General features: G+C 45.7%; 1 protein-coding gene across 2 annotated transcripts; it reads left to right on the forward strand.

The window, feature by feature from the left end:
- Positions 1-3415: 3415 nt before the first annotated feature.
- Positions 3416-7525, forward strand: DIRAS3 (DIRAS family GTPase 3). 2 transcript variants are annotated; one of them, XM_034780432.1, is made up of 2 exons: positions 3416-3627; positions 6177-7525. In XM_034780432.1, exon 2 carries the CDS (start codon positions 6267-6269, stop codon positions 6861-6863), a length of 597 nt encoding a protein of 198 aa, XP_034636323.1. In that variant the 5' UTR covers positions 3416-3627; positions 6177-6266; the 3' UTR covers positions 6864-7525. The 2 variants fall into 2 exon arrangements, with proteins under 2 accessions (XP_034636323.1, XP_034636324.1); XM_034780433.1 differs by lacking the exon at positions 3416-3627 and adding an exon at positions 5750-5976.
- Positions 7526-11406: the final 3881 nt, after the last annotated feature.

Below are 11406 nucleotides of genomic sequence, written 5' to 3' on the forward strand. Positions count from 1 at the left end.
CACCGCTCAAAAATTATTTGGAGGCACCTGTATCCAGTGGTGAGCTGGAGTCGGTTCGCCTGAACCGGATGTTAAATTTAGAAGCTGGTTTAGAACCGGTTGTTAAAGGGGTGGGCAACTGGGAGAGGGAGGTTTTTCTGTCGTTACACCGGCCTGCAGGCCACATCCGGCCCGCCTGAGCTCCTGGCTTGGGAGGCTCCCCTGCCTTCCCCACTCTCGCAGAGCCTCAGCCTGCCACGCCGCCAGTGCTCTGGACCACTCCTGGGCAGCTCTGCAGCTCCTGCCACTTTGAACAGCATGGTAAGGGGGTGGGGCTGCAAGCTCCAGTGGTCCGTGCAGCAGCCATACACACTGCCCTGAGCAGCATGGTAAGGGTGCCAGGCCAGGCCGGGGCTAGGAGGATGGGTTGGATAAGGGACATGTAGCGGTTGGAGGGGACGGAGTTTCTGCAGGGGGTGGTCAGGGGATGGGAGGAGTTGGGTAGAGGGTGCAGTCCTGGGGATCTCAGGAGGGAGTGGTCAGGGGACAAGGGGGAGGTTGATGGGTTGCGGGTTCTGAGGGGGGGCAGGGGGCTTGTACTCACTGAACGGTTCCCTATCAGGTCTTCGATGGCTCTGCAGGGCCCGCCACCAACGTGCCGCCAAAGACCAAGCGCGAGTCAAGGGCCTGCTGCCAAAGAACAACCCTGCCCTGCCCCGACTCCACCCCCTCCCTGCCCCTATTGGACTCCTCCCCAAATCCCTGCTCCCTGTCCCTCCCGACTCCGCCCCCTCCCTTCCCCTATTGGACTCCTCCCCAAATCCCTGCTCCCTGTCCCGCCCCAACTCCGCCCTTCCCTGCCCCTATCGGACCCCTTCCTAAATCTCTGCCCCGCCCAACTCCGCCCCCTCCCTGCCCCTATTGGACTCCTCCCCAAATCCCTGCCCTGCCCCAATTCTGCCCCTATTGGACCCCTTCCCAAATCTCCGCCCTTGCCCCGCCTCTTCCCCCCTCCCCTCTCCTCCCCCTCCCAGGCTTGCCGTGAATCAGTTTTGCAGGGCAAGCACTGGGAGCCAGGCCAGGGAAGAAGCAGAATGCGGCGCTCAGGGGATGAGGTGGAGACGGACTGGAGGTGAGCTGGGCTTTCCCCGTGGGTGCTCCCTCCAGCCCCGGAGCACACAGAGTTGGCGGCAAGGTGCCACCTTTGGTGAATATGCTCAGTGGGGGAGCGGCCGCTCCCCCTGCTCCCCCCCTAGCTACGCTCCTGGGCCTGGATAGTGGCTGATTGCTGCTCCTAGCTCTGGGTTACTCCACACACTCTCTAGGCCTCATGTCTTGGTAAGAGGCCTCTGCCATACAGCCAACTACCCTTGAACTAGTGTCTCAGCCCTTCTGAGTCCCCACAATAGTTTATACATGCTCCCTTCAGCAATCCACCCTCAAGTGCACTCCGGTGTATAGTCTAACTCTTTGGAAACCACATGACCATTAAAGCGAGGAACACAGGCTTTGCAAAGGAACTTCTTAAACACACTCATGCTTTACTCTTAGACAGCACCAGAGAGTTAGACTTAGGCAAAACAACGGTCTCCTGAACACAATCCCCACTTAGTCTTGAGAATCTTGTGTCCCCGTTTTGTGAATCTTGGGGTTTGGTCCAGGTCCTTCAGGGAGGCCAGGTCCCACCTGCCTCCACTCCTCCTGTTGACTCCTCTGGTTCTGGTAATGAAATGGCTGCCCTTGCTAGAGCGCATGTCACTTTTTAAATAAGCGACACATCTTCTTTGTTCCAGTCCTTCCCCTGGGATTTTCCATGCTTCAGCCTCATGTGGGATTGCTGGAAGAGAGTCGTTAAAAGCAAATGTTACATGCCAGTTATAAAAGAGAGGTATTCGTAATTGGCCACAGACATATCCTCCAAACTGTCACAGGGGGCACAGACACTCGGCTACACAGATGTAGTTTCCATTGTTGCAACAGGAAATGGCTCCACTAACAATGAGAAAGCATAGTCTTGGTTTTTTAGAACTTGTAACAAGGCACCTGTGACCTAGCACTTTGATAAGTCCTTTTGCTGATCAAAATAAGTAAAACTCCATATGAAAATTTATCCTGAAACAAAATTAGGAATTTCCTTTCTCTTACATGTATGAGGAAAGAAGACTATATTGAATTGGAATAGTTCTATGGAAACAACTTCCATTCAGTGGGGACAATACAATAGATGCTAATATAGGAATCCTATTTTTAGCTAAAGCAAATGTACACCTGCCCTATACAATACATGCTCAGAGATTTTAGCAAATAGCCAAGAAGACAACATGCAATTAATTTGTCTGCTTTTAAAATACAAATAAATAACCATAGATCAGGATGTAAGAAGGAAGAAGCACATTGCACAACTAAATATAGGAAAATCTTCTCCCACTGTTGTTTGTTAGTATAAAGAAGTGCTCAGAAAAGCCTTTTTATAATGAAGATCAGCACAGCTGCATGTGATGGGTTGGAAAACTGGTCCCGCCTAGATAACAGAAGGTTAAATTGCCCTGTCTCAGGCAATGAGGCTGGGACAATAAGGAGAAAGAACACCTGAGCGCCCCTAATAAGGCAGCATAGCTTCCTTGAACTGCTGATCTATTAGAGACTGATCAACTGATGCTGATCTACTAGAGAGATTCTTGGACTGCTTGTCCTGAACAAGATATCTGTGCAGAATATCAGGAAGTTTCTGGCTGAACATTACTTACAATGCTCCCAAAGGAGGAGGACATCTCCAGTCTTAACAGCAGGTGATTTCAGTTCAGCGGGGAGTCCCTCTGATAGAAGCACTCACAGTTAGCAGTGTAGTATTTGTACCTACAATTCCAGTGTTGGCTTCATTTTTTAAAATGATTTTTACTTAGGAGTACACTGATTTTTTTTTTTCTCTCTCATGGGATGGTAAAAGGTGTGAATAGAATTTGGGAAAAATCTAGCCACTGCTGGGATAAGTACTTGGGTGCAAATAAGAAATTAATAACAATTTTGGTTTGGGATCTGGCCAAGAAACGCTTTGCTAGGCTCACATCAGGTGTTTTGACATTAAAGACAACCATCTACCTCAGAGAAAGCCCTGCTGCATTTGCATTATACAGAGCTGCTTCTTCCAGCGCTAAACACCGTGCTTGGCTTTGGAAAAGTGCTCTAATAAACCCAGGCAGTTTTCCCCAGACAAGATGATAACCCTCTAATGGAAGACTTGGCTCCTTTAACTATTATTATTATTCCACTCCAGCAGCATGAATGGGATGTTCCACTCCTGGAAAAACTGAATGAAATACAGGGTGACTGCAAGCAGGGGTGAGTCTGTGCGGCTCCATCACCTTGGAAATACAGCTAGGCAGCCACGCCAGAGCAGCCCAGCTGCCAGGGCGGAGCAGGGCTCCCAGCAAGGGCAGATTTGGAGGCTGGCTTTAGGGCTGCTGCACAGGGGGAGCCACGCCTGCCCTCTCCCTCAGTGCAGTGGTGCTTCCCAGCCTCTGCTCTCCATCGGGTACAAGTACAACAGTGGAATTTGTATTTCCATTGAGTGCCAGCTCCACACCAGGCTGCCTGTGGGTGTGGGCTGCCCCTGCACTAGCCGGCTTTTTGGAAGAGCAAAAGAATGAGGTAAAGATTCATATACATATTTATTCTATGCTGAGGCTTGGATGAGGAAAGGGGGCTGCTTTCATTGGCTGTTGCTAAAGCCCTGTGCTGTCTTCAGCTGTGCTGCAATAATCTTATTACTCATCAAAAAGCCAGCAGTGGTGCTGTTGCTTGCTCCCTCCTGGCTTTGGGAGGGCCTGGGGCTACCACTTTCTCCTGCATATAGAGCTTGATAGCTGAACAGTACCGGGGTGACTTGCCTGGGAGGAAGCTGCTTGTCTGGAGCTAGGAGCACTTGTTGTGTCTGCTCTACTGTTGGGGAGTGGAGGGGGTGAGAGTGGTGCATGTTTGGGGCTTGAATGTGGCAGGTAAGTGGGTGAAAGATGGAGCTGGCTGGGGCTGCCCAGAGGATTCAGGGGGCCTGGGGCAAAGCAATTTCCGGGGCCCCTTCCATTAAAAAAAGTTGCAATATTATAGAATACTATATTCTCGTGGGGGCCCCTATGGGGTCTGGGGCAAATTGCCCCATTTGCCTCCCCCCCACCCCCTCTGGGCAGCCCTGGAGCTGGCTAGATCCTGCTGATATTTGCAGTTACACCCCCAAATGTAGTACCAAAATAGCTACTTTCCTGCCACCAAAACACCCAGACCAGGACACATCCTGGTGCAACTGCTCTGCAAAACCCACCTGGATGCTGCCAATTTTGGGGCCCCAATCCCCTAAAATCTACCATGTAAGTAGAGAACATATCACTGCTTCTTCTGTACCTTTAACAAATCTAGACCTTGCTGCAAAAACTTGGATCCAGGGATCCTGCCAACTTTTGGCTGCAAACCCAGAAATTGTACCATCAAAAGAGAGAGCAGGTGTAGCTTTTACTATTCCTCCCATGCATCCGATGAAGTAGGCTGTAGCCCACGAAAGCTTATGCTCAAATAAACTTGTTAGTCTCTAAGGTGCCACAAGTACTCCTGTTCTATTCCTCCCAAGATATCCTCCTTCAAGAAAACTGCAATTCTCTAATTTGGCACCAGTGTCTTTGTGAATCTGGATAATTTTTAGCTGCATACTCCCCAGTCTTTCTACTTACACTTACTATATATATGCACCTTCCCCTACATCACCAGCATAATCTGGATCCTTACCTATCCTCATGCAACAGCATTGCCAAAAAGGTGATGGAGATGCACATTTCACAACCCTATACAGAACACTGTAAACATACCACTGAAACAGCAACAAAATTAGGTCTGTGTATTCTAAATAGTGCTGGAAACATCCTCCAGCCTGTGATGTCCCATAAATGATCAGCCATGCAAGCTGGATTTCCGCCCTGCCCCCTAACTAAATAGGGCATTATTTCTTTATCAGCAACAAAATCAAAGCACCGGAGCCTAAACTGGAAAATATCAAGGCTTGGTGGGGATGAAGGCTGTATTTTTTCCCCCTTTTAATAGCACAATTCACTTCTGTAGCTCTAAATGATTCCATCAGAATAAAACCCACACAGAAGTTCTGCTGATATACTTGACCAGTGGAATTTTCATGGTTGGGGGCAAAAATTGGCTAGATCGAACAAGAACCAAGTGCCAGCTCTGGGTAGCTGTTCTACTATTGCTCTGTGGCGTATCAGAGTCTGGAATTTCTTTTTGGTGTAAGAAGTACCTCTCTCCTCATTCTCTATTTATGCAGTAGAATTTGAAGGTAGGAGCCAAAATGTGGCTGGATCCAGCAGAGTCCAGGTACTGGATCTGGGCTTTGGGAGTCTGTTGTGCCAGGATGTTGGGGGTTCAGGCTTTCTGGGGCAGATTTTTTTTATTATTATTCTGATGGTCCAATCGAGGGGGGCTTGGATGCAAAAATCAGCAGGATCCACCTTACCCCTTTTTTCTGAAGGGGATTGATGATGCAGCCACTCCTGATTATAGATGACCCTAGTGCATGACTCTCATGCCTGCATGCCTCTGATTGTACCAGAAGCTGAAATATTGCATTAGCTTAGATCCATCAGTGGAGGTGATGCAGCTTTAGTGATGGCCAAGTTGTGCTGCCTGTTGCTTTGCGAGAGCCAGCGTGGGAGAGTGCACAAAAACTAGAGAGAGAAAAACAACCCCCCCTCTCCCCCCAGGATTAGCATCCGACAAAAGGTGGGAAGTGAGGGAGCCTGTCGCTGGGATTGGTGTAGGCAGCAGGAGGTGATTCCAAGGCGTTTGCTGAGCAGAGCCTCTGCACCAGCTGCAGGGGAGCTAAATGCTGCGGGGCTCTGTTGCTTGGGCACAGAAGAACTTTAATGAGAGACGCTGCCTGATCTTAGCTCTGGTGGGTGATTTTAATCTCGTTTCTCCGGATATTGGAGCTGGTGGCCACAGGTGAATTACAGTTTTCACTTTCAATATGATGCTTGCTGTGTATGGGACGTGTGCCATGGGGATTTGGTTTGGCTTTGTAATACAGCAGAGAGATGAAGGATGGGAGGAGGGGGTGTATTTATCAGCATAGCAAAACCTCTTGTGTACTGTGAATGATGAGGGTTGGGGTTCACCCCCCCCTTTGTTTTTCCTCTCTGCAGGCCGTCTCTGCATAAGGGCATGTAAACTCAAGAAACCTGGGCATTTGCAATTCAGACCTTCCTCACTTCTTGGGTCACATCAGAGCAAACATGCCAGAACAAAGCAATGATTACAGGGTGGTTGTGTTTGGAGCTGCAGGCGTTGGTAAAAGCTCTTTGGTCCTTCGTTTTGTAAGGGGAACTTTCAGGGAAACCTACATCCCTACCATTGAGGACACTTACAGACAGGTGATCAGCTGTGATAAGAACATCTGCACCCTTCAGATTACAGATACCACCGGCAGCCATCAGTTCCCTGCTATGCAGAGGTTGTCTATCTCCAAAGGTCATGCTTTCATCTTGGTGTACTCTGTCACCAGCAGGCAGTCCATGGAAGAACTTCAGCCAATCTATGATCAGATTTGTCAGCTCAAAGGGGATATCCAAAAGATTCCAATAATGTTGGTTGGTAACAAGAGTGATGAGACCCAGAGGGAACTGGATGCTAGTGAAGGGGAAGCCTTAGCCAGCAAGTGGAAGTGTTCCTTCATGGAGACATCAGCTAAAATGAACTACAATGTACAGGAGCTCTTCCAAGAACTCTTGAATCTGGAGAAGAGAAGAACTGTCAGTCTCCAGGTGGATGGGAAGAAATCCAAGCAGCAGAAAAAGAAGGATAAACTGAAAGGCAAGTGTTCTGTTATGTGAGTATACCTTGAATGGCTGGAGCCGCATCACTGCATGATGTAATAAGAGCATGGACTTTCTCTCTCAGAATATTCTCATGTAAAGTGGAAACAGTCTGCTCATAGGCATTTGCTAGAAATCCAAGAAGAATAAATAGGTTTAAGGCCTATAGTTTCTCTCTGATAACTCAATTGGGTCATTTAAATCATTGACTTGGAAGACACTGATTTTTTTGAACGTGTCTTTTTAAGCAAATGGAATGTCCAGTGTTAGCCATTACACAGTAGTCCAGGTTTTGAACAAAAAAGTTTACAGACGAGATCAAAATACCGGAATGTGTTAATAGAGGCAGAAATCATCTTCGTTATCCCTGAGTATATATTGGTTTTTAAATATTCTCAGATTATGTATTAGCCTGAAACAAAAATCCTGTTTTGCCTACAGTGTGTATATACTTCAAGGAAAAATGTTTTCAGAAATATAGTGACCGCAGCAAATCTTTCACAAAGTTAGGGTGTCTTATTACGAAGGAACAAACACATGATTTTTCAGATATGTAGGTATTTGGGGAGAGACTGACTGGCTTACCAAAGACATGCTTGTTGTTTCATAATAAAAATTAAATTTGTGTATTGTTATGCAGCTATTGATATTTTACAGCTCTGTGACTTATTAAAGTTATTCCTGCATGTAATTAGTTTGTTTGCTGGGCTTTTTTCTTGCCAACAGTTCTCATTTCCATTTCCGTAACTTGGTTAATTCCCTATGTCTTTCTTGCTATGTTGTGCCTAGGGGCCCAATCCTGTAAAGTGGGAGGCATCCACAGTACCTTGGCTTCAGCTGGAGAGGAGGGAGCTCATAACCCCAGAAGATCAGGCACTTATGTAGCATAGTTACTAACAGAAATTGTCTGCTAACTTGCCTCTTATTGCATTGCTGAGCACCAACAACTGAAATAATGCTCTGCATTGTATATAGCGTTCTTCAGCCATAGATTTCAAATCACATCACAAATGTGAACAAGCTTTACAATCTCTGTGGAACCGCTGGGGAAACTGAAGCATAGAGGTGAAGTGACTTGCTTAAGTCTGCCTCATATGTGTGATTATGGGCCACATTATCACTGTCTCTGAGGTAACAGATTTCAGTCTGTCTGACTCCTAGGCCAGTGGCCTGTCCCTTTCATCACCCTAAAGAGAGATGGCCTGAGTTCTTATAGAGAAGTTCACGTAACTCCAAGCACAGGTATATTATTGGCTGCAGTGAGGCCGGTTATTTTGTCAACCCAACCTACCCTTTTGAACTGCAAATCCAGCTTTGCATACTCCTGGTGATGCTGCTTTTTTTTTTTTTTTTTTCCCCCCCTCTGAACTTGAACAAGAGTCCCAGTCAATTTATATGCCACCCCTCCCCTTTTTTTCTGTCTCTGACAAGTGTTTGTAATTGTCCCCTGGCTCTTTATAGTATCCTTCTGCATATACAGCCTTGATCCACTGTCTGCAAATCAGTAAAGCTATTTTAACGAGAATGAGGCTAAATCATGTTGTGTCCATTACTAGCATATAATATAGATATTAACCTGTTACTTTTGGGTTGTATTAGTTTAAGGTCCCAAATTCACGAATGGACAGCCTAATATGATTTGAAGTGTCTTCATGAGTTTGGGGGGAAATAGTAATTAACAGCTGTAATCTTCTGGTCCCATGACACAGCCTACTATTTTTTTTCTTTGTGCATTTGTGGAGCATCTGGGCTGAGATACTGTATTGTTGATAATTGGCAAGTTATTTCATTCTGGTTTGTAATGGCTCTATTACTGTTTAAAAAAAATGGAATTCAACATAGCTTACAATATATTTCCCCTCTTTAAAGCAAAGTCTCACATTTGAACAACTTGTAGTTAGATGCTAACACAAGAGGCAGTATATTAAATGTAAGGATAGATATGATATTAATGTGTGTGTAGCTATAATGCTGTGTTAATTCTCTGTGCAGGCTCAATGCAAAGTACAGGTCAGGTTTGTGCTGCACCTAGCAAAGGCACAGTACAAAATTCACAGTCCAGGCTACGTCCTCTTTTGCAACATTCTGATCTTTGCCTGTTCTGACGCAGCGCCTAGCATAATTTAGACAGGCCCGTAGGCTGCTCTATGGACTGCAGCACTGTCTGGAATCTTGGAATGCCTGTTATGCCTCTCCTGGCCCTGAAACACCCCTACATCAGGGCTTATAAGGGTTCCTTGGAAGGCTGCCTTTCAGTTGTCTTTGCCTTCATTCTCAGCCAGAACTAGGACTATTAGGTCCCTTTTACCCAGCATAAAGTAGCTGGAGCAGGTATGAGGATGTCTCCCAGAACTCTGAGCAGACTCAGTTGGCACTGAGCACTCATGCGGTTAATAAATGTGCTGAACCTTCTCTCTCCATCCTGTCTCCAGAGTGCTACTAAACCCTGAAAGCTACCTGCCAAATTCGTTATTTGTTAAATCTGTACAGATATGGGAGGCAACAGGGAGTGCGTGTTGCAAAACTATGACCCTAGATGGTCAGACTTACATTTGATCTTGGAAGAACTAGTAGTGGATTTGTTTGTAAATAACCTTCCTTTGCATCCAGGACTTTGATGTCTTTCTTCAGCATTTCTGAACAGTTACACAGTGCTTACACGATGGAGTGTTTGGCGGTAATGTTGCCAGGGACCACATTTAAATTCCATCTGAACCTGCTGTATTCCAGTCTGAGAAATCCTCATATGACATTTTACATGTAAACCTTGAGGAAAAATAGTCATACAGCCTAAAAATGTCTCCATAAACACAATGCCCTCTGACTTACGGAGACATCAGTGCATATCCAAGAGTGGAGTTATCTATTCACATTTATCATTCTGGAATGTGTTATCACTGCACTATTTTTCCTGCTTATCAAATGGCAATGATAACTAAACCGGCATTGGCAATGTACAAGGGACAAGTACTCGTTATGGTAAAAGGGCTCAATCCATCCGACACCTTCTGAAATAAAGGGCAAAACTCCTATTGACTTCAATGGAGGCAGGATCACATGTGACAGATGCACGGCCAGAAGATGCTCCAATCTTGCAGTGATGAGGATGGTATAAGAACAGCAGCTATACAGAACAGTAGTAATACCAGCATCCAAAGCTTCCCTGTTTAAATGTATATGTGCTGTTTCAATCGTAACAGCAGGGACATTCTCCTGCAACAGGAGAGTCTTGAATCTATAACATTTTAACAGTCCTATTACAAGCTGATTTTTCAGTAGTGAGAATATGTACCAGAGACGTATTATACTACCAAACTAGCTGCCTCAGGGTAGCTGGTCTCTGTGACTAGCCTAGAGGCTTCCTGCATCCGAAGAAGTGAGGTTTTTACTCACGAAAGCTTATGCCCAAATAAATCTGTTAGTCTTTAAGGTGCCACCAGACTCTTTGTTGTTTTTCTAGAGGCTAGCTGGGCCTATCAGAGCAGGTGCGTGCAATCCAGCCAATTCAAGGGGGCTGGGATCTACCTGGGCCTATAAAGAACTGCTAGTAGGTAGGAAGAAATGGTTTGACTGAGACAGGTTGACCCAATCTGACACTGTTGTGGGCCCCTAGAGCAAGGAGGCTACTGCCCTAGAGAGGGAGCAGACCTAGGAAGCTGGCAAGGCCCTGAAGAGGGATGGAACTGAAACCTGAAAATAAGGACTGAATTAAAATACAGTTTTTCTGTTTGTTTAGGTGCATCCATTAAGAAAATAAGCCTCCTTGAAAGAGACTGACTGGCAGTGTATATTTTGGAGCTGGAGAGCAGCCTTGCTTGGTGACAGTCTCATAAAAACATTGGGGATGTAAAAACACAATTGTAAAGCTTACTAGACCTGAAGCAGAGCTCTGTGTGGCTTGAAATCTGCTCTTTCGCCAACAAAAGTTGGTCCAACACAAGATATTAGCTTCCCCCACCTTGTCTCTCTAATATCCTGGGACCAACAAGGCTACAACAACACTGATATTTGACCCAAGCTGGATATAGACAGTCTCTCTCTCTCACTCGCTCACATACACACACACTATTCTTATGAAAGGTCACTTTTATGGAACTGTTTTTTGTTAAGATTGTGACTATTAAAACTTTGTTACAAATATAAACTACAAGATAAATCATTAGCCTTCTACTAAGAATTATTACAGCTACTACTATCTAAAGAATTGTTATTGTAGTTGCTATATTGCTTTGTGAGAAGTGGTAATACCATTATTAAAAGGCTTCTGAGCACCTTTAGTCCCCTTTTTACTTCTGCCCTTCTCAGGATCACACTCTGAAGGTCTTGTCTATACAGGGAAATTTACTGGCATAATTCTTGAATAAGGAATAACTCCATGTGGAGGGTTATATAAGTACACTGGACCCTTGCTAGAACATGCATCTATATAGCACGAATTTGCATATAACGGGGTCACGGCCATGGATCCCAAATTTAATTACTTTAATTGCAATTCATTTTAACACAGTACCATGCATGGATCACAAATCCCACGTTCTAGCGAGGGTCCGGTGTATAACTA

Source organism: Trachemys scripta, chromosome 8 (genome assembly GCF_013100865.1).
Source record: "Trachemys scripta elegans isolate TJP31775 chromosome 8, CAS_Tse_1.0, whole genome shotgun sequence".
NCBI classification, from domain to species: domain Eukaryota; kingdom Metazoa; phylum Chordata; order Testudines; family Emydidae; genus Trachemys; species Trachemys scripta.

Bases quoted from the DNA above. Each gene is read 5' to 3' on its own strand.
- DIRAS3 (XM_034780432.1), top strand. From the start codon at position 6,267: ATGCCAGAACAAAGCAATGATTACAGGGTGGTTGTGTTTGGAGCTGCA.